This window comes from Coturnix japonica, chromosome 33, assembly GCF_054131305.1.
Source record: "Coturnix japonica strain WE chromosome 33, WE-NBRP24, whole genome shotgun sequence".
Taxonomy (NCBI): domain Eukaryota; kingdom Metazoa; phylum Chordata; class Aves; order Galliformes; family Phasianidae; genus Coturnix; species Coturnix japonica.
In genome coordinates this window covers 2,067,393-2,090,624 of record NC_140695.1, presented here as the reverse complement: position 1 = coordinate 2,090,624, position 23,232 = coordinate 2,067,393, and the positions used below count along the sequence as shown (strand labels likewise).

General features: G+C 47.1%; 1 protein-coding gene across 1 annotated transcript; it reads left to right on the top strand.

The window, feature by feature from the left end:
* The first annotated feature begins 1,855 nt into the window (after nt 1–1,855).
* LOC146755348 (rho GTPase-activating protein 32-like) lies at nt 1,856–10,026 on the top strand. Its single transcript, XM_085525686.1, has 9 exons — nt 1,856–1,974; nt 2,468–2,547; nt 2,910–3,017; nt 3,283–3,422; nt 3,907–4,108; nt 4,466–4,611; nt 4,931–5,345; nt 9,211–9,256; nt 9,620–10,026. Exons 1-9 carry the CDS (start codon nt 1,915–1,917, stop codon nt 9,995–9,997), a joined length of 1,575 nt encoding a protein of 524 aa, XP_085381812.1. The 5' UTR covers nt 1,856–1,914; the 3' UTR covers nt 9,998–10,026.
* Nucleotides 10,027–23,232: the final 13,206 nt, after the last annotated feature.

Genomic DNA, 23,232 nt, shown 5'->3' with positions numbered 1-23,232 from the left:
AGGGAAATAACTGTGATGAGACGTGCAGCTCCTTCTGAAGTGCTCCTGATAAGGACGGAGCGCATTTGCTGCAGCTTTCTCTGCAGATGTGCTCCTCACCTTCAAATCCTCCTGGTTTGTCCTCAGCTCCTGACCACGGTCTGTTCTCTGTTTTGCAGGCTGATAACATGTGGAAGCCACAGCTGGAGCGTGTAGTGTCATCGATTAACGTTCCAGCGATTGCGGCAGCCCATGTTATTAAGTCCTACGTCACCCAGGGGCCGGGTGAGCTCTCCCTTGAGGTAAGCAGTTAGAGGCGTTCCTTGTTGTCATGCATAGAAGGAGGCAGTCATTTGAGCTGTGTTTTCCTACCAGATTTTCTGAATGTGGGATTGACGATTTAATCTCTTGCAGGTCGGAGATCTGGTGAGCATTGTTTCTATGCCACCAAAGGAGCTGAGCCCCTTTTGGAGAGGCAAGCGTGGCTTTGAAGTAGGCACATGTTTCTGACTAGAGAGCAGAACTTCAGTACAGTTGGGTATCTCAGGCTGGAGGTGCTCTGCCTGCACAGGATAGCGTCTGGATACAAACAGTTGCCCTGTGTCGGTGTCAGAGGACCTTCCCTTTGGCTCTGGGCTCGGGCTAATGCCCACCTGTCTTTTTGTTCTTATTACAGGTTGGGCTTTTCCCTGGTGAGTGCGTTGAACTCATCAGAGGAAAAGTTCCCGATTCCCTCGTCAATTCATTGCCAGAGCCAGGTACGTATGTTACATTTGATAATTCGGGTTAGTAAAATGGGATCAAAATGTGGGTTTCAGGGGATTTGTTAATGCCCAAGTTCAGCAAGCTTAGCAAGAGGACTGCATTAAGCTCCTTGGGCACCTCCAGGGATGGGGAAAATCTGTTCTTGCATGTCCTTGTTGGGAATGCTCTTCCCGTTGTTACATGCCCTGTTGAATGCATTATGTTTGGCCTTGTCCAACTGAGCCAAGCCTGAAATTGAAATGAATTGGATTCTTTGTTTTGTTGTGCAGTGCCAAGGAGACGGGGCAAGCTCATCCCCTTCCTTCGTTCCCTGGTGAAGGCCCGTCCAAGGAGAGCGGCGGAGCCGGAGCCAAAGAAGGAAGGGGTGTTTGGATGTGACCTGGGAGAGCACCTTCTCCACTCTGGCCGTGATGGTAAGGAACAGCCCATTCCTGAGATCTTGCTCCATTGGGCATCTAAAGGTGAAAGGGAGATCATATCCAGCAATTGTTTCAGCCTGAAAACGTAGGAAGCCTTCTGGCCAGAGAGAGCATCCTGCATCCTTTTTGTAGCTCTTCTGGTCTTTAGATTCTTGAGGGAGCTGTGATGGGACTTGCAGTGTCTGTGGCTTTGCCAGAATTACTTTCTCCAGGCTGTTGATAGGTCGTGGCATTTCTGGAAAGCCAAGAACACATCTCTGTGCAGTTTCCTCACAGCTGTCTCTTCCAGCTTTCTCCCCTCTGGAGGAAGCAAGCAGTATCTTGGCTGGGCTTAGAGGATGGGATGTGAGAAGGGCACGGCCTGATCCAGGACTTGAGTAAGAAGCTAAGCTAACCAGTGTCTCTTGTTCTGTAGTCCCCCAGGTCCTGCAGAGCTGTGCTCAGTTTATTGAGCAGAATGGCGTAGTGCGGGGCATATACCGCCTGTCCGGCGTGGCTTCCAAGATCCAGCGACTACGGTAAGAGTGCTGCGACTGACACAGCTGTCAGTAGGGGCCCATGCCATGCTGTGGGTGTTCAGAGGAACCTCTTCCTTTTCTTGACTGTATTTTGTGTGGCTGTGGACTTGTTTTCGTCTTTCTCAAAGCCCTCTGCCCAATTCTGTGTCCTTCTCTGCAGCCATGAATTCGATATGGAGCAGCTTCCTGAGCTGAGCGTCCAAGACATTCACAGTGTGAGCTCCCTGTGTAAAATGTACTTCAGGGAGCTCCCGAACCCTCTGCTGACCGAGGAGCTGTATGACAAGTTCTTGGTAAGCACAGGGGAATGTCTTGGAAAAGATATGTGTGTCTTCCCTGGGCGTCCTGGCTAGTGGTTGCAGCAGTGCCCCAGCTCTGAGGTCTTCTTTCTGCTAGCCCCATGAGGCATGTCTTTGCCACATCCTGCCTCTCACTGATGGCACTTGTAGTGCCAGGAGGTGCTTATTTAAGCTATTCACAATGCTTGTGAGTATTCCCTTTCCTTTCCTGTTCCCCAGCTATTGGTAGAATGGGGTTAATAGCAAATTGGAGACGAATGCCTGCTGCAAGGAGCTGCGCTGTGCAATCAGGCAGTAAACCCCCCCATAGCTTGCACTGCTTGTCCTTGATGGCACAGGCTGCGTGCTGCTGTGTTCCCCTGATGCCTCTTGGAAGGCATCGAGTCTGCCTCGGTGCTGACCACCAGCGCTCTGTCCCCACATTTCCCAAACCTGTGGCAGCTCTCCAGCCTGACTGGTGTCTGAATCCCTTCCTGCCTTTTTCCAGGACGCTGCCGGTGCTGCAGAGGAGGAGCGGGTGCACAGAATGCAGGACGCCATCCAGCAGCTGCCCGCTCCTCACTACAGGTCAGTGCTGCGCTCGATCTGCTGAGCTCAGCCCTGCTGCCTTTCAGAGGGCGATAATGCGATTCCAGGTGTTGTCTCACACCTGCAACATCATGCCTGTGCATGCTGCTGCGGCTGAAGGCTGCATTGGGTCAATTGATTGGGTCAGTTCCTTGGCACGGGGGCACGGTTGGTGCAGCCGATGGCTGCGGCTGTGCTTTGCAGGGCTTGGTGCTGCAGCGTGGTGGCATTGGGAACGTTTTATGTACTTCATGTTCAGGGAGGGTAGCAATGACAACAACCAGCATGAAGTGATGTTTGTTTTGCGCACTGCAGCACGACTTCCTTTTTGGTGCTGAACATCTGCCTCTCTTGTTTTCCAGGACTCTGCAATATTTAATGAAACACCTGGCATCTCTGGCAGGCAGCTGCTCAGTCACCAGCATGGACGCTAAGAACTTAGCGATTGTGTGGGCTCCAAACCTCTTAAGGTAAACTTCTTTTTCCATTTCAACACGATGCTTAGTTCTGTTTTCCCCCAACCCCAGGGGCACAATTTCTAGATGACAGTTTCTACTCACTTGTTTAGCTGGGACTGCTGTGTCCCTGATCATCCAGGAGAATTTCGTCAGTGGCATCGCTGTTTGCCCACTGCGAAAGTCTCCAGAGACCAACTTGACAGTTTTTGGCTACAGAAATTCAGACTTGGGGAAATGATCTTGGGGAAATGACTTGTAAGATCTGCTTTCTCTTCAGATCCCAGCAGAGCCCGTCTGCCTGTGCCAGTAATGAAGCTGCCTGCATGGAGCTGCAGAAGCAGTCAGCTCTGGTTGAGTTCATCATAACTCACACAGACGTCCTCTTCAGCTCAGAATCTACACCAGCCGTGGGAGAGGGTGAGCGTCTTCCTCCATTAGCTTGATCTTGATCTGTCACCTTGATCCAATCCAGGGCTTCTCCAAGACCTTTGCAAATGCTTTTGCTGTCGAGGAGACAGCAGGCTTCTGGGCTTAGGTTAGAATATGGCGCCCTGTTGCTGGGTCCTTAGTGTGTCCAAACCCAAACTTTACTTGGAGAAAACCATCACTGTAATTAAGATGTTTTGCAAGCAGGTGAAGCTTGATTGAATTGTGGCAGCAAAGCTTTCTGAGTTCCCAGCCCCCTAGTTTTTCTAGGGTTTTTGTTTGCCTGTTTCAGTATAGTGAGTTGGTCTTAATTGTGACTGTGTCCTTTGCCACAAGCATACCTCTGGGCACACAGTTATTTTGAGCTCCTCTTCTGCTAGTGGCTTGGATATGCAAGTCTCAGAGAAATGCATAACTGTGATGGTTGTGCTGCTGCTTTCTGATCCTCTGTCTTACCTGTGGTTTTCCCTTGCAGGGCACAGTTCTCTACCTGGGCCCAAGTCTGTGTGGGTGTCTCCTCCATGCACCAAGCTGCTCACTGTGCAGGAGGCACAGGCTCAGATGAGAGGCCAGAGCAGCACTCCTACTGCGACAGGGAGCAGCGAGATAGAACTGGATGAGGGCCCCGCAGCTGTACCGGGCAGCATCCACACAGTCATTGATCTTCCATCTAAAAGGTAAAGAGGACTTCCCTTTCCAGCCCCTGTCTTCATTGGTCATATGGGTTTTATTGATTTTTTGACCATTACATATATATGAGCCTGCCAGCTCCTGTCCTGTCCTGCTGTGTAGCCTTAACTCACATGCTCCGCACCTTGCTTGACATGGTTAAGAGGAATTTAGCTAGCAGGCCTTGAGGGCTGATCTGTAGGAGTGGAAGAGTCCTCTGCTGTTTGAAACAGAGCGCGTTTCTAAGCTGTGTTTCAGCAGAAAGCAGGCATTGCCAGGAACAGGCAACTATTGGCAAGGGCTCGGTGCAGCTCTTCCCTCACCCTGCACCACGACTGACAGCATGCTCTGTTTTCTCTCTCCAGACCACGTTCTCCCAGTAAGAGGGCAGAGTCACCAGCTGGCAGTTGGTGTTCGTGCTTCTGCCTGCACAGACCATCCAGTGTGGCCGAACACCAACTGCAGAGCAGCGCCAGGGAGCCCTCTGAAGCAGAAGTCGTGGTCCTGGCAGGTAAGGGTGAAAATCCAGCTTTCAAAACACTGCTTGTCAGCGACATGGGTAGAATTCATGCTTTCAGTGGGCTTGTATATTTTTCTGGCGTTCGAGCCCGTGCCTGACATCTTCAGTTGACCCCTGTCTTTCCCAAATGAGTCTCTTGTCAACACAAGAGCTGGGCCTGCACGAGGATCACTTTCAAGGCAGTGACACTGTTGCTAGAAGCCTATTTGCTTCTGCCCACCACCACTACATAGCCACATGTCAAGAACCTCTTTCATGATTCATCTTCTGAACGTTCGACACTAACCACTGTGTATCTACTCGTTCCTAGGTGACTCCAGCCCTATTGTAACCCAAGGACTCAGCGCATATGATGATGCCGCATCCTGTGCTTCCATCAATATAGAGATGTTAGGAAGCACAGGATGCGGCAGTTCAAGTGACACAGTTTCATATGACAGCAACGATGAAAAGGAGAATGTCATCCTCGTTGAAGTTCTTATTCATTCCATCCCTGATGAATCTGCTGACCTGAGCCTGCCAGACAACTCAGGAACCAGCCTGGATTGTGACCCAGAGCCTTTCCAGGACAGCCCAGCCCAAGCAGAGCCCGAGTGCCCCGAAAGCGACACCACCATTCAGGCTCAGGTCAGCATAACAGAGGAGAAGCCGAGCATCTCGGAAGGGGGCGCAGAATCAGGCCACCAGTCCCAGGCTCCAGGCAACAGCACGAGCTCTGAGCCACTGTCATGATTACAAAAGATGATGAGTCCCATCTTTCCACCAGACCTCACGACCCCTCCCTTCTCCTATTGAATAAAGGCACGCTCGTGCTCAATCAACGCCTTGACTGCATTCTGAGTTTTCATTCACAGTGACTGGGATGAGTGTAAGAAACATCAAGGCAGCTCAGCTTGCAACGCTCTGGCTGTGGGGTGTGTGCAGGGACACTGTAACCGTACAGGGAAAGGCTTCCACTGCTTCCTAAAGCTGTAATCCAGCCCTGCTACTGCTCTGTGGCACAAAGCCCTGAGAGATGTTCCATATTGTTAACCTAAGTGAAGCCAGCTTCATGCACTATGTTTTGTTGTTGCTGGGTGAGAGGGGGATGCATGTTGGTGAGAAGATGGGCGTTGCTGGATCTGCCACGAGTGTCCCTTCTGCCTCTAAGAATATGTCCTAAGTAGGATGTGAACACTGCTGGCACTTCCTCATTGCACGTGCTTGGAGGATCTTCAGTTCTTTCACATTCAGGATGTCTGTCAGTGACTACGAGGAAATTCTCAAGTACTAGGAATTCCATGAAACAGTTGGAACGGGTAAGTGTCATCTTTGTACAGAAACAGCACGCCTAACAGTCTGTCTCACCACCCCAGAATTAATCTGAGAATAGACTGTCAGCTCTTGTCAGTTCTCTAAGTCAGGTTTCATTTGTATAAACTTGGAATTGGATTTTTGAGACCTGTTGGAAATTGATGGTGCTGATTACCTCTTCCTCTAATTAAAGCATTACACACAGTGTATGCTAGGTACTCTGCTTTACCTGTAATATTATATTAGAGAAGAATTCACACTCAACTTTAAACATCTGTGTTTTGAATTGTAGGTGGTTTTGCAAAGGTAAAACTTGGGCGGCTTAATTTTACTGGTGAAAAAGTTGCACTAAAAATCATGGAGAAAGTTACTTTAGGGGTAAGCGAAAAAGCATTTAAATATGATAATATCTTCTGTTGGAGTTGTGGAGTTCTCAAGAACACAGGGGCAGGTGGGATGGTACATAGGAATGCAGCCTACTGGTCCCATTGCCTTTTGAAAGATGCTGTAGAGCTGGAAAAAGTTTAACAGAGCACCACAAATCTTGTTCCTCGTTGTTCAGAGGGCAGTATTCTCTGGCTGTAAAATGGAGGAAGTTATTACGTTATTACATTACATTACATTACATTATTGTTATATTATTACAGCAACTTTACCAAAATGCCAATGAAAATGCTGAATGTTTTACTTTTAAGTTTTCACAGCTCTGTTTCAGAATTTCTATGGGAGTGATGTCAGTCATTGCTGAGTTGATGTTGAATTGTGTACTGTCCCATATGTGCTTGTTATGTTCCACAGCAGTCAGATGTGGTACCTGGTATGTCACAGTAGTTAGCGATTTCATCGCTTGCTTTTATGATCTGTTAAGGATGACTTGCCTCATGCTAAAACAGAAATTGATGCCATGAAGAACTGAAGTCATCAACGTGTTTGCCCATTGTATCATGTAAGAGAGACATCAAAGAAATATTTATAGTCTTAGAGGTAAGAAATAGTTTCTGCTTTCTGTGCTGTCATTGTTACTTATCTTTCTCTGATACTCTCTAAATGCATTTTCAGATAACCTTATCTTACAGGGAAGCTGTTTGATGTCATTGTTTCTAAGGACCGCCTTTCGGAAGAGGAAGCTCCAGTCTTTTTTTGACAGATTGTTTCAGCAATTGCTTCTGTTCACAGTCAGGGTTATGCCAAGAGACCTCAAACCAGTGAGCATGAACTGCAGTCAGTCTTCCATAAATAATAATGAATGTGTTTTTATTTTTCTGTTGGGAGAGAAAGTTACAGTACTCCACTCCATTCCAGTGGATTGCAGGAGAGAACTGAAGGGGGGAGAAGTAACACAAAGTAGAACTCATGGGTTGAGATAGAATTATGTACTGAGATAGAGAAAAGGATAATAGTTATGATGAATGCAAAAGCAAGTATCTTCCTCTGAAAGGGGAGTAAAACATGATGCTCCTAATGAGCGGAGCAGAGACACGGATCTGATCTGAGTGTTGGTTTCACATTTTTGTGATGCTCTTTGCTGCAGTTTGTATCTAGAGAGAAGCCCTTGTGGTGTCAGTCTGTTATGTAACCTGCTCTAGTTTTGTGCCTCAAGGAAGAGTGATCCTTTAAACAAATGGTGGCTATACAGAGGGTATGGGGTGAGATGCATTCCTCTGACCCCATCCAATGGATTTTCTGTCACTGAAGACTTGAAGCACAGGTTAGGTACTGGAAGGCTTGAATATTTCCTCACCAATAGCTTAGAGCTTGGCATTTTGTAAGCTGCTGGTATCTCTCAGTAAAGCAAATCATTACAGCACGAGCATTTTCCTAGGCATCTTATGAAATCCCTCTATCTAAGGCTACTGGAAGGCACTCTGAACAAACATCTTTCTCCCCAGCTTCTCTTCTCTGAGTGGGAGCTTCAGCCCCCTGCACAGGCTGGAGGTCATCCACAGAGTTTGTTTCAGGTTGTTATCCTTCCTGGCCAAAAACCAGATACAGTATTGTAGATGTGGTGCAATGAGTGTTGAAGCAGGAATGACTTGTCCTGGTCTGGTTGTGCTGCTTTTAATGCAGCTGATGATCTTGTTGTTCTTTTCTGTCAGAGCACACTGCTGGCTTGCATTCAGCCTGTGGTCTCTCACCACTTGTCCTCCTAGTCCCCAGGTCCTTTCCAACAGATACAAGCTAGTATTTCCCACCTGGGATATTGGAAGATGGGAACTTGCCAGCAGTCAGTGAAGATCTCTGAGACAGCGAGAGCGAGCGAGCTTTGAGTAGACTGGGAACCACTGTCCACAGCAGGAAAGAAGAGAAGAGAAAAGATGTTTCCTTGGGCACTTGGGTGGAAATCATTCCTGACTGCTTTCTCATCCACCGGGAAAATCTGCTGATTGACAATTTGAAGCTGATAGACTTTGGACTCTGTGCAAAGCCAAAGGTAAGAGGATCTGTTAAATCAAATACAATGTGCCCCCAAGTAATGCATGTTTGAGCACTGTATGCAACAGGGGCGTGTCCAAACAAACACCCTAAAATCAAGCTGTTTCTGTGGCTGACATGTCATTGCATCTTGTTTGGATTGGCCTGAACTGTGTGAGAGTGGTTAACAGATTGCTCAGAAGCACAGGTAGATTATTTTCTCTAGCTAGACTCCCTGTTTTCGTAGTCTAAGCTGTAGATAATCTTGTAGGTATATCACCTGTCTTATGCAAGGGGTTAATGTCTGTAATAGGAGCACGGGGTTGGTGTGCCTAAGGATCCTTCTAAGGAACTGTCTGTAGGATGAGATTGTGGATTGAATAAAATGACTTTTGCAGGTGACGTACGGATCCTATCATTGCATATGCTTGAACTGAATTGTTTCTTGATCTTAAAACTGATTTTCAGTAGCCTTAATTAACATGTAAGATGGGTGCTGGTAAGAAAGAATGGGAAGACTGCCATACTGATTCCAAGAGAATTACTTATCCTCAAATGATTTTTCCTGGCCAAAGTTAGAGCCTCTCACAGGTAATCGAGACCAACAGGCTGTTGTTGCACCTTCAACAGGCACAATCTAGATGATCAGCTGAGGAAAATAAAGCATCATGCCAAGGGTACTAGATAAGTGAGCAGCTTGAGATCTGCACATTTATGTGATACTCATGGTCTTAGACAATATTTGCTTAGTGAGGTCACACTGAATGAAAGCATGCTCTGTTTTCTCTCTACAGATCCAGCAAGATGAAGGAGTCACCAGCTGGCAGTTGGCGTTCCTGCTTCTGCCTGCACAGACCATCCCCTGTGGCCAAACTCCAACTGCAGAGCAGTGCCAGGGAGCCCTCCAAAGCAGAACTCGTGGTCCTGGCAGGTAAGGGTGCAAATCCAGCTTTCAAAACACTGCTTGTCAGCAACACAGGTAGAATTCATGCTTTCGATGGGCTTGTACCTCCTTCTGGTGTTCAAGCATGTGCCTGACATCTTCAGTTGACCCCTGTCTTTCCCAAATGAGTCTCTCGTCAACACAAGAGCTGGACCTGCACGAGGATCACTTTCAAGACAGTGACTCTGTTAGTTGAAGACTATTTCCTTCTTCCTGCCGCCACTCTATTACCAAATATCAACAACCTCTTTCATGATTCAACTTGCAAACGTTTGACACTAACCCTTGTGTTTCTATGCCTTCCTAGGTGATTCGAGCCCTTGTCAAACCCAATGATCCAAACCAAGTAGTGATGTGCAGTGTGTTTCCATCAATGGAGAGTTCTTATTAAGCACGAATTGCTGCAATTCGGATGACAGCCTTCCACATGGTAACAGTGATGGACACAAGGGGCTCATCCACGTTCATGCTCTCATATCTCCTGGCTCTGCTGAAGCTCCTGACCTGAGCCTGCCAGACACCACAGTCACCTGCCTGGATTGTGACCCAGCGCCTTTGCAGTGCTGCCCATCCCAAGCACAGCCCGAGTGCCCCAGCAGCAGCACCACCATGCAGGAGCAGGGCAGCATCAGTGAGGTGAAGCTGAGCATCTTAGATGGGGACTTAGAGTCAGGCTGCCAGTCCCAGGCACCAGGCAGCAGCACCAGCTCTGAGCCACTCTCATCTTGACAAGAGGAGTCCCATCTTCACCCTTGACCTCTCAAGCCCTCCTGTCTTTTATTGAATAAAGTCACTCTCATGCTCAATCATCGCCTTGGCTGCATTCCGAGTCTTCATTCACAGGGATTGGGATGAATGCAACCAACAGCAAGGCAGCTCAGCTTGCAACGCTATGGCTGTGGGGTTCGTGCAGGCAGAGCTCTGGGTTCCCATTTTGCCTGGCTTTGGGATGTCTGCAGCAAGATCTCTACCATTTTGTATGGGAGCAAATAATCTCTAGCATCCAGGTTGCTGCTCATGATAATCCCAGTCTTCCTGGCTGTCGCTTTGTGATACCTTTCAAAGCCTTTTGATACTCTTTGATGCCTTGGCTGCTCCCTAACACCTCTGTCCTCCTGCCATGTTGACTCATGTCTCCCACTTTTAAGCTGGCTTTGCAGATCATCTCCAGCCCTGTCATCATCACGCTGCAGCAGGAGGTGCTCACCTGGCCCAATGTCTGGCAGTGCTGCTTGTTCTGCAGATGAGCAGCTGCCTCCTCATCTCTTCAGCTACAGTAGTTTTTCTCAGGGCAGTTAGATGCAGTCATGCTCCTCTGGATTTGGTGTGTTAAATCCATGCTGCATGGCAGCAGTCAGTGCAATACAAAGGTGTTCTGTGTGCCACAGCATTTCTCCAGGGGCTGCCAAAGGTAGAAGCACAACACAGCACCATCCTTCTGACAGTAATGTCTGTGAGTGTTAGACATGTGAGCACTGCATCATCCCCAGCGTGTCAGTGCTTTTCCACACCAACCTGACTCTCACACTCTGCACTGAATGTAACTATGCTCTTGTGGAGACAAATGCTTTCTGTCACATCCTCCATCCCTGCAACCATTTGCCGGTAGGCAGCTCTTGCAGAAGAATCAAGCAGCAGAACCTTTTGCTCACCCTACAGCATGCAAATGCTATGAAAGCAGAAATAACCTGGCGTGCTCTGGGTCTGCAAGGCTGCACAGATGGGAGAGGTAGATTGTGGTTTTGCAGTGGAAGTTTCCAGTATTTTCAGTACATAGTGTAGGCCCTAACTGAATGTATAACCCTCTTGTAAAACAGCTGTATAAGTAGTTTTTCCACCAAGAAAGTTGCTGAACAGAGTTAAGTTCAGACTGGGGGCATTCTGACATGGGGAGAATTGAGACAAGCACAAGATAAATACACAGGGTGGGTAGAGCCCAGCACAGGACAGAATGAATGTACTGACTTTTGGAAACATTGCCCTTCTCTCTCTGCAGAAAAGTACAAGGCAGACCTAAAAACAAGAGGTTGGTAATTGACCTTATATGGAAATGAATCCTAGCAACAGTCTCGAGGAGTCTGTGAGCCTGAGATGCTCAACCAATGAGAGCCGTGAGAGCATCACCTGCATTGGGTTTAGGGCATAGAACAGAATTGATTTCACTGACTGGTGTGCAATTTCTCCCTTTCCAACAGGGGATGTGCGCGCAGTATTGCAATAATGAATAAGCACTGCTGCTATCGCTGCCATCTTTGCCTAACTAGAAATCTTTGACTTTGAGAGTTTCTCACACAAGGGGAGAGGGTAAGAAAGTAAAGAGGCACAGAAAACTAAGGGAAACTGCTCTTCTTATCTATAAAAATTGATACAATTGATGCTGTCGTGCATTTTTTTTTTAATTTATTTATTTTTAATTTTTTGCCAATGTCAGTTAGATTGTTTTAAAATATCCACACACCAAAATCTGACTACCAAGCAAATTTAATGAAAATGAAATGAAGGTGAGTTAGCGGAAAGCACAAGGCCATATTATATCAGGCTCTAGCAAATTTACAGGCAGTCACTGCACGAAGAGGCAGATCTGAGTTGCACATTATATGATTTCCACAAAGATTAATGTAATCTGAAGCTTTCAATATATATTTTTATTCTTATTTCATTTCATTTTTAAACACCTGACCCAGACCCCAACCCTCACAGGAGCTGTAAAGATAACAGCATTAACCCGCAATGTAACTCTAATCCTAACCCTTACCCTGATTCTAAAATCGTCCCTAACTCCAAATGTAACAACAAAACTGATGCTAGAAGTTTGTAGCAAAAGGAACCTTAACCCTGATCATAATTCAAAAAACAATCATTAAGGTAACAATAATCTTTACCTTAAAAGTAATATTAATCAGAGCCCAGATGATGCCTGCATCCAATCAGAAGCATGCTTTGTATTATTTAAGAGTTGTATTTTTTCCAATGAACTCTCTCTATTATCACTTTTATAAAGTAACAGAGTCTGTTCTTTTTCTCCTGACACTGTGCCTTACTCCTGACATCCCCTGGAAATGACCCAGATAGGGCACCATCAAAGTAATGCTAATAGTAATGTCAATCCTAAGGGTATCTCTAGCCTCAGTGCTAATGGGACGCTAACAACAATCCCAACAGCCTTAAACATTCTGGTGGTGTGAAAGAGGTGCTGCCTTGCACATGCTGGGCAGTCCCATTGCCTGTTAAATGCAGGCGGCAGCGTAGAAACATGATGCCCGTGGTCAGAATGCCCTGTGGCAGATCCTGGCACCGGAGAACTGACCGGAGAACCATGAGAGAACTGACAACAAATCACTCGACATCAGAACCGACCCAGTGGTTATTTACAAGCCTTGGGTGACCCAGACAGGATCTCAGAGTGGTGAATGTAGGTACAGAAGTTGTTACTACTCTGTTTTCTTCTAAAAGCTGCTCAGCTGCTTTGCGTTTCAGACCATCCCTGGCTTCACTGTGTGCATCTGTCCAATTGATACCAGGTGTTTTTTCTCATCTCCGAAGTTTGGGGGGAGAGAGGGGGGAGGGGAAACGGACATCAATTCAATTACTCATTTATTTATTGACAGAGATTCACGTTTGCTACGTTTGGAGAAGTTTTTATTTGTTTGCTGTGGTTTGGTTTTTTCTTTTTTTCTTTTTTTTTTTTACCCCCCTTCCCTCCTCTTCCATCTTTGTGTTCTTCCCCTATAATCAAAAGAGAACGGATCCCCAGGGTCTGTCCCGCAGACGTTCTTTCCGTGGTCTCTGCTGCCACCTGCTGGCCAATGCACGGAACTGCCACTGGTGGGCGTTTGGTGCCGCAGGAAGCACGACGCAGATCTGAGTTCTGACCGGTCTACGCAGCAAATCCGCCAATCTTTATTGCGATAAGCCCTCCACATGGCATTGCGCATGCACTCGAACACGCAACAGGCACAGATTTCTCCTAACTCCTTGAGGAGCAGGCAAGCAGAACAACTGAGCGCACCACTGCTTGTGATTGGGCCACCCCCATCATAGAGATGTGTGTTAGATCTTTTACCCACCCCTGGACTGGCCTTGTTGTTTAACGATAACCTCTGAAATCTGAGTTACTGGTTCTACCACCTGTAGTGTAGAATAGGTAGCCAATAAATGCTTTTCAACTGTGATGTATCTTTATTCTGCTCCATGCCAAACCTGTGACCAAAACCTCATAGGGGTTCACAAAGAACTCTGGCTCTGCCAGAGCCCCCATCCAGACCCTTCTTGAGTTACATTCACATCTAGTTTGGCTGAAAAGGTTGGACTGAAAATACTCAGTGCTTGGGCCTGTTTAACAGATATTTTTTCCTGATTATGCTGTCCATCAATCTTTTTAAACTGAACTCCTGCTCTAATCTGGTCTTTAAACATTTGTTGTCTCAAGACTCTAATGGGTCCAGACTGGATTACCTTAGGGGCTGGACGCCTAAGTCATGGCAGCAGATGGTTCTCTGACCTTTTCACCGCCATTCAGAGCCTGCATCTGGCCATAGGCACTCTTGTCTCTCCATCAATTGGGCAGCCTGTTGTATTACAGCACCTGAGGGCCACTGGGGGGTTCAGTATGGATAACATAGACCCATACTGATGTAAAGGTAATGGCTGTAGGATGAGATCCCTCATTCCTGATGAAAAATTTATTGACTGGGCTCTCAAAATCATCTTCATAGATTGCCTCTTTCATGCCTAATTCTCTAATATAATTTTGTTAGTCCTCCATAGAGTACCACAGGCTGATATTTAATGGTATGTCATTCTTATTTGGCCGTGTTATATGACACACAGCCATAAATCATTCTCTGATCAAATGGCTATCCTCATTATGTTGGACAGAGCATACAGTCTTTGCCTGAGGGCAGGGTGAGTAGTAATGGATGTCAGTTTTGAAATTTCCAGTCCATTCACCACAGCGCTTTCTGCCTCCATGTCCCATAACCAGAGCAGCTATGCTGGCATGCTCTCTTTGTTTCTCTCTAAACCACTGTACTATATCGATCAGTTCAGCTGCTGTATAATGGGCAGCAGGGTTTGGGGAGTTGGACACTGGTCAGGGCACTCCCACCAGCCTATCCTGCATTTATTTTTTTTTTTTTCATTTTTTCATTTCAATCAGATCTCAAATAGATCTAGTCCAAATGGAACCTCAAAATCTGACCTTTTAGTGCCTTCATTTACAGAGTCCATTTTATACAGATTCCCTTGTACAGGGTCCCCATGGTCCTCCAGAGAGTTGTTACTGATCTTCCATAGAAGAATGATTGAATTAGGTTTTTTTCCCATCAAAACTGCCGCCTGTCTTTCCAGTTTTTCAACACTGTCATTCAATAGCTGATTTGCATCAGCCTGAGCCTCTTCAGTTATGTTCAGACAGTTCAAGGCCATCAGCAGTGGCCATGCCACCATGAACGCAGCTAACTGTCATTCTCAAGTTGTAAGTATGTCTTTGCTAAGACCATGGAAATACTCAGTCAGGTGGGCCAGGGACTCATGGACCCTCCCTCCGTCCCACACAGGGCCCTATTTTTCAGTGACAGAAGCAATGCTGCATTTTAAGGATCCTAGGAATCCCAGGACATGCCCTGACAAAAGGTCATTCAAAGGGGTAGTCTTTCCCCATCCAAACCACCCGATGATATTCACAGAATCACAGAATTGTAGGGGTTGGAAGGGACCTCCAGAGACCATTGAGTCCAACCCCCCTGCCAAAGCAGGTTCCCTACACCATGTCGCACAGCTCGGCATCCAGGCAGGTCTTGAATATCTCCAGAGAAGGAGATTCCACAACCACCCTGGGCAGCCTGTCCCATTGCTCTGTCACTCTCACCATAAAGAAGTTATTGCACACATTAGTGCAGAACTTACTATGCTGTACTTTCAACCCATTACCCCTAATCCTGTCCCCAGGCATTACTGAATAGACACCAGCCTCACCACTATGACCCCCACACCTCAGGTATTTATTAACCTGGATCCTGTCCCCTCTCAGCCTTCTTTTCTCAAGGCTAAACAGACCCAGTTCCCTAAGTCTCTCCTCATAGGTGAGATGCTCCAGGCCCTTCACCATCTTTGTGGCCCTCCGCTGGACACTTTCCAAGAGATCCCTGTCTTTTTTGTACTGGGGAGCCCAGAACTGGACACAATATTCCAGATGAGGCCTCACCAGGGCAGAGTAGAGGGAGAGGATCACCTCCTTCGACCTGCTGGACACGCTCTTTTTAATGCACCCCATAATGCCATTGGCTTTTTTGGCTACAAGGGCACACTGCTGGCTCATGGTCAATCTGTCGTCCACCAGGACGCCCAGGTACCTCTCAGCAGAGCTCCTGTCCAGCAGCTCTTCCCCCAGCCTGTACTGGTGCATGCAATTATTTCTACCCAGGTGCAAGACTCTACACTTGCTTTTGTTAAACCTCATCTGGTTTCTTACTGCCCAGCTCTCCAGCCTGTCCAGGTCTCGCTGAATGGCATCACAGCCTTCAGGCGTGTCAGCCAATCCTCCCAACTTCGTGTCTTCAGCAAACTTGCTGAGGGTGGTCACTATCCCCTCATCAAGGTCATTGATGAAGATGTTGAACAAGACCGGACCCAGCACAGACCCCTGGGGGACGCCGCTAGTTACAGCCCTGCAGCCAGACACTGCACCGCCAACGACAACCCTCTGCACTCTGCCAGTCAGCCAATTCTCGACCCACTTCACTGTCCACTCACCTATCCCATACTTCCTCAACTTTGGTATAAGTATGTCATGGGAGACTGTATCAGTTATAGAGGTTATAGAGTTCAATTCCTGTAGTCAATTTGGCAGCCCAGATGGGACCAGCTCTGTTCGCTGCAGGACCAGCTGAGAGGGAGACACTTTTGGCGCACCCTGAGATTTCTCTGAAGGACTCCCTTCCTCACCTGATCACTGCAGGGACAGACAAGGACCACCCATAGGTGGACCAGGTATGTGTATGGTAAGTGGAGCCCATATGTCTTGAGGAGACATCCTACACAGTTTACAGCCATACGTGCTGCTCCCAGGGAGGTGAGCTCATGGCTTTGGTTGCCAGCTGGGGTAGGAAGACTCCTTGGGTGAGTTCCTATGAAAGGGAACTGTATGTCATATGAATGGAAACAAGAACAAATACTCTCTCCCAGGTAGTTGACAATAGGTGGGACCTAGGTTGGTCTCTCCTACGGGTATGGGATATAGTGGATAGCCTGTCAAATGGTAGCCTGGGTTCTCCAAGGTGGAATCACGGGGCTTATAGGTTGTATGTTCAATATTATCATCTGCTTTAAGTGTTTGGTACCGTGTGTCAAGCCGACTCTGGGAAAAACATTAACGTTTGCAACTGGTCGACCAGTGTATGAGTGTTATTAAGATTCCAGATAGAAAACCTTGTCAGCATTGTGTAGTATGAATAAACCATGGTTTTTGATCTAAATGTCAGAGTGAGTGTGGTGTGAGTGAGACACAGAACAGCTGCAGGGTGAGTGCCGAGTCCCGATCCATGTTTCCTTCCTCCTGTGAGGGAAATGGCCGGACACATACAAAGTGAAAGACTGTGTTGTCTATCCACTCATAAGTACTTTCTGCTTGTATGTAAGAAGATGGGAGTTTGTACTCTGTAGATTAGTAAGATTGTCCTGAGGAGAGGTGTACATTCCACCACCAATGAGTGTCAACCCATTTATGTAATACTATGTACTGCTTGTGAGGAAGTGTGTGAGGGAGGTGGTTCAATCAGTGCTGGTTCTGTGGCACAGTGTTTATAACTGAAGAATACAGACTGTATTAAGGCAGTTTATGTGAACTGAAGAACTGTACTGTTTGACAAACTGTTTTGATGGTATAAGAAAGTGTAATTGTTAATGATATATGAAAGTGTACTTGAGGGAATGTGGAAGTGTATCTGAGCATACAAACAGAGGAAGCATTTACAGAGGAAAAAGAATTAAAGTGAGTTTACCTGCACTGACATGAGAGCAACACCCTGCACCGCTGCCCTGTGAGCTGAGCAGAGAATAGTGGAGACACAGTCCCCGTGTATCAGGTAGTGTTATTCTGCTTACCAAATGAATGAGTTCACTACAGAAGAGGCAAATCTTCCCCTCTGCTCCATCTGTGGCATACTCTGGAGTTCAAGGCATTGCAAAGCTATGGCACATCTACTTTCTTTCAATGATGACACCTTAGTATGCTCTGGGCTCTCATTTCAATTGCATCTATAGAAGTCTAGGGTCATACCAGCTGACAGGAAGCTGGAAAATGTTGTCTCATTGTAAGGAAGAGCAAGAAAGATGACATGGGCAATTATGGACCTGTTAGTCTCACTCCAGAGCCTGGTAAAATTATGGAGAAAATGATGGTGGGAGTTATGGAAAAACAGCTGAAGGACAATTCTGTCATTGGTCGCAGCCAACACAAGTTTGTGAGGCGAAGGTCCTGTTTAATTTAAGCTCATTCTGTGACACAGTTATCCGTTTAGTTGACCAAGGGAAGCCAGTTGATGTAATCCTTGAGGATTTCAGTGGAAATTTTGACAGTGTTTCTCACAACAACCTTCTGGACAGAATGTTCTGCATATGGCTAGACAGAAACACAACGTGGTGGGTGAGCAGTTGGCCAGTAGGTCAGTCCCAATGGATTATAGTCAGTGGGTTCCATCAGGCTGGTAGATGGTCACTGTCGGGGTCCCCAGGGTTCCATTTTGGGGCCACTTTCCTTTCATGTTTATGCAGATGACTTGAATGCAGGACTAGAAGACGTTCTGAGCAAGTTTGCTGATGAGACCAGATGAGGAGGTGCTGTTGCCTCCACTGAGGGTGGAGAGGACTTGCAGAGAGATGTGGACAAGTCAGAGAAGTGGGTACCAGTTGGTACTAAGCACCAAGTGCATAAAGTATAACAAGAACAAGTGCCTGACTGTGCACCTGGGTAGGGGCAACGCTGGACATACACACTGACTGGATATGGGACACTGGAGAGGATTCTGACTGGAAAGGGTTGGGGTGCTGGTCAGCATCACACTGAATGTGAGTCAGCAGTGTGCCAAGGCAGCCAGGAAAGACAACAGTCCCCTGGAGTGCATGAAGAAACTTATTGCCAGCTGGGTGAGGGAAAGGATCATCCCTCTCTGCTCTGCATTGCTACTGCCTCACTAGCAGCACTAGGTGCACTTCTGGGCACCGCAGAACATAAAGGACATCAAACTCTGGGAGAATGTGCAAAGGAGGGCACTGGAACTGAGAGATCTGAAGTTCAGAGTTTTACAGGGATTGACTGCTTGTTCACACTGGGCCCTTCTCACATCCCACATCCTGCGATGAAACATAGGTCTCATATGGGACATGAACCTCACAGCGTCCTTGCACCCCATGCAGAGCCTGGGATCTTCTGTCCCCATGTCTATCATTTAACATCATACAAAATTCCAACCCATTGCCCCAGGAAATGCCCGGAGCCAACATGAGATACAGGATCTCTCTACCACTGGTCTTGTAATCAGGGCTTGACCTGTCTGCTTCGTAAGGCAAAGGAGAGGTTTCTTAGCATGCCAGTGCCTTTGCCTGCCTGTAGTCATGGCTTCCAGTTATCTTCTCTAACAAGTCCCTTGGGAAGCTTGCTTGTTAATGTTCCTCAGTGGGCCCATTAATACTCCAAGAAACTTCACTGTTACTTCTGACTTTGTCTTGTTGAGCACTTTGTGCAAACTTCTCTCTGCACTGGAGGTTGATCGACTCAGCATCAAATGCGCCCTGGGGCAATTATAACCTAAAGAATCTCCTGTGTTTTATGCCATCTTGTTATCTTCTTCAGGTTATCAGAACTTGTTCAGCAAAAAGGAGGGATATCTGCAGAGAGCTTAAAGAGAAAGAATCCATTATAAATTTATTGTCTCTTTATTTATAGCTGGGTTTAAAGCAGCACTGTGCAACTGATACCAATCCAGGTTGTCCCAATGAGTTCTGTACTGTTACTGTGTTGACAAAGGTCCTTCTCAACCTCCCCACCCAATTTCTGCTCACAATGGACCTATGGGACTTGCATCACTTTTCTTCACATCACTCTTCTCCTCTGCATTCATCCACTCAGTGTTAAAACTGCTTTGCACCAACTCCCACTGGCTTTCCTCAGAGAACCAGCTACACATGGAAAAGGAAAGATTTCTCTTTTTTATCTGGCCAGCAAATGGAAAGAAAGGTGATGCAATTGAATGAACAGTAAAACACAGTGATCAACTGCATGCCATGTTCAAGCTGCATCTATTGAATTTTGTCTTTCATATGGAATACTTTTAAAAGAAATGATTTATACTGAGGTAGGATAGGATAGATTGAATCACAGTGAAGGAGTTGACAACAGAGGCCATCAGACTCTGGTAGATAGAGCAAATTCCAGTAATCTCCCTGGGATAGATCAGCCAGGTAGTTGAGAGGTATCAATTAAAATTGAACAGGACTTGTGAGTATTTCACACATTGAGACGAGTTAACATATTCTCACTGATTTCTATTTTTGTCTCCAACTCTATTTTACACTTTTACTGACATTAATGAACATCTTTCAGACTTCGTGCCTTAATAAAAAAGAGACAGTGATTGAGAAAAAGAAAAATTATAAGAAGAAAAAGAAAAAGAATAGATAGGAAGGGATAGATCAAATCACAGTGAAGGAGTTGACAACACATTCCATCAGACTTTGGGGAGATGGAACAAATTCCAGTAATCCCCCTAAAAGTCAGAAATCAGACAGATAATTGGGAGGTATCTGACTGAAAAAAGAGCAAGGGATGGAGAAATCTGGAGGGCAGTGGGAGTAGTGTGTGCCCAAATGGCCTGCTGAAAACATGCCCTTAACCATGGCCATTTATTTAGGAGAGCTGAAAAAACTTGGAGGATGAGACACATCAAATAGGCAGCAGGGAAGAGTAGTGCTGGGCACCGGGCTATAGTCACAGGGCATTGGCACTGGCACTGCTGTCTGTGTCTCTGAATCTGAAGGCATTTGTGTCCAGCGAACACAGTTCTGGAAAACATTGCAGTTTCAGTAAAAGAAAAAAAAAGACATCAAATCACCTCAAAGATTCATATATACAACTTAAAATGGAACAAGACTCATGAGAATTTCTCATGTTGAGAAGGGTTAACACATTTTCATTGATTTCCATCTTTGTCTTCAATTATTTGTTTCAGTTTTATTGACATTTATTATCAACTATTAAGCTTACAGCCTCAAAATAAATAAATAAATTAAAAGAGATACATTTGCATCTTGCACATGGCCTGATGCCCCTTTGACCTTCACAGTTCCCACAAGTCCTTCCATGACAGAAAGTATGAGATCCAGCAGAGCACCTCTCCTCTTTGGTTCCTCCATGGCTTGGTCAAGAAGCTTCCATCTGTGCTCTCCAGGGATCTGCTGGATGGCACATGCCCTGCTGTGCTGTCCCTGCCACAGATAATGGAGTGACAAAGGCCACCAAATGGGACAAGGGACAGACAACATCAGATTCCAGTCTGTCTGCAGAGGGCACCTTCCATTGACTCTCCCTGATCAGGAAGACAGGAAAAGACACTGATGGTCTCCTCTGTTGGCCATTTCCATTAGCTCTGACCTGTCTGCTCTTCCATCCCCAGACAGAGCTCAGTGCACTCTCACAGAGGGCATTCACCCTTCTTTGTCTCCTTGCCCATCCATCCTAAAGACTCGGTATCCCCCTTGTGCTACAGTGCAGTTGTGGAAGCCATTAAACTGTGTCCCCATGGTCCAAACAGGAGCTCAGGCCAGCAGCTCTACCAAGATTTCTAGCTTCTTGTGTGTTGGTGTTTGCATTAGTGCAAAAGCACAGAAGTAAACATCCTAATTGAAAAGCATCACTGGATATAGCCTGACTGGATAGCTCATCTATGGTATCAGTGTGCAGAAGGTGGCACACAGACATTAGACAGATCGTTGGTCTTGGAGGTGACGTAGCAGCACGGACACACCATGGGCATGGCTTTGCTGAAGGCCCTGTGCTGCTCTTGTAGCTGTGAGTGAATTCACCAGACAGCCGGTGCTATCCCCTCTCTGGCCCTCGGCTGATGCCCAGGAAGGAGCTGTCTGTCTCAGGGATTTCCCACATGGTTTACAAGCTCTGGCACACATCAGGAGCAGCCCAGGCACCTTGGGCATCACCCAGTGTCTGTGTGTGAGCAGCTGCCTCCCTGCTGAAGGACCAAGGACTCAGAGCAGGAGCTCACATGCAGGCAACTCCTTGTGCACTTCTGAACTGAACCAGAGGAATCCCAGCTCCTGTGGGTGTGTAGGGAGCTGAATCCCATTTCAGCTCCAGGATTTCTGTCAAGGGATGAGACTCCTGCACTGCCTCAGCTGGATCACTGTCCTGCACAGGGAAAGTCCAAACCTCGCCTTCCTTGTCTGGGTGCCCTTATTGTTTCATCAAACGAACTCTGGGAGCACTCCCCATATGTCTCCAATCAGTCACTGACCACTGGACATGTGGTGGTTAATTGAGCGAATTTCAACTCACAGTCATGATGCTGTTGTCTTTCAGGAGCTGTTGGCCATGAGGACCCAGGGATGTGTCAGGGGAAATGAGTGGAAAGGATAAAAATGACATCATCTGTTGCTGAGCTGGGCCAGGCTCCTGGGACACAGGGAGCTCATAAATGAGGGCAGAGCTGCAGAGAGACAGCTGTACCCAGGAGCAGCTCTTGTGCACAGCACAGCCTGCAGGTGACAGAAGAAGAGAAGAGAAAGGGGAGAGAGCTTCCAGGATGTGTGTGGTGTGAGTGGGCTTTGAGCTTGCTGCAGGAGCTTTGCTCACAGACCATGACAGGGTAAGTCTCACTGCAGACCGTGAGCTGCTTTTCATAGAGGGTTAACAATCTGGGACATCCCATAGCAGATCTGGCTGCAGGCACTGTATGTTTCTTTACTTTGTTAAAAGCCTTCTGCTCCAGGTCTGGTCTTCCGTGCTGCAGTGTCAGAGCACAGCCCTGAGGGCTGCATATCCCAGCACGGCTGCAGGCTGTGCAGCCGGGGCTGCAGGCGGGTGCCCAGGGCTGTCCTGCAGAGCAGGGTCCCTGCTGTGCCCCAGGGGCTGTGTGCCGGGTATGGGACTCTGCCGCCTGCCAGGCTCAGCACTCAGCCTGCCCGGGGAGCTGCCCAGGGCGCTGCGGGGAGACGGGTGGGGGGAAGGAGCCCCCGGCAGGGCTTGTGCTGCCACAGCTGCTGCCTGGGGCAGGGGATCACAGCTCCACTGCACAACAGTATGTTTCTGAGGGTACTTTGCAAGAGCAGAGCCAATGCAGCGGGTTTCAATTTCCTGTTCTGAGGCAAAAAAAATTGGAGGCAGAAAGTGGCAGTCACACTTCTGAGAATTTTTCATCAGTCAGTTGCTTGTTTTGTGAACAGTCACACGTGATGTGTTTCCAGTCTCCCCTGTTTTGAAGGATGGAACCAATTTTAATTATCATCATTTTCTGTAGGCATGAATAATTCACTTTAGCTGCGAACAGGCAGCTTTTTCTAACTGAAATTGAATGGCACAGAGGCTGCTTTTGGGGGACTAAGAGCAGTTGGAGTAAAGATATGAGACAGGAAACAGATGAATACATCCAGGGAGACGGGATAAGGTAAGAAAGTAAGAGGAATAGTTAGAGCTCCAAACACTGCTTCTGCTTAAGGAATGCTGAACAACATGAAACTAATTGCAAGTAATGGTGCTAAATATACACTGTTGTAGAAGAATGAAAACATTTCATATTATAGTAGGAGTAGTGTGTCTGAGAATGGTCTGGACTTGTCATTATCTTCTGCACTCTGAACAGGACTCCAAGCAAAACAGCAGATGCCCAACAGAAGCTCCATCAGCGAGTTCCTCCTGCTGCCGTTGGCAGACATGCGGCAGCTGCAGCTCCTGCACT

Bases quoted from the DNA above. Each gene is read 5' to 3' on its own strand.
- LOC146755348 (XM_085525686.1), top strand. From the start codon at position 1,915: ATGTACTTCAGGGAGCTCCCGAACCCTCTGCTGACCGAGGAGCTGTAT. The intron at 2,548-2,909 runs GTCAGTGCTGCG...CTTGTTTTCCAG, and splicing joins CTGCCCGCTCCTCACTACAG to GACTCTGCAATATTTAATGA. The intron at 5,346-9,210 runs GTCATGATTACA...CTCCAACTGCAG, and splicing joins AGCACGAGCTCTGAGCCACT to AGCAGTGCCAGGGAGCCCTC.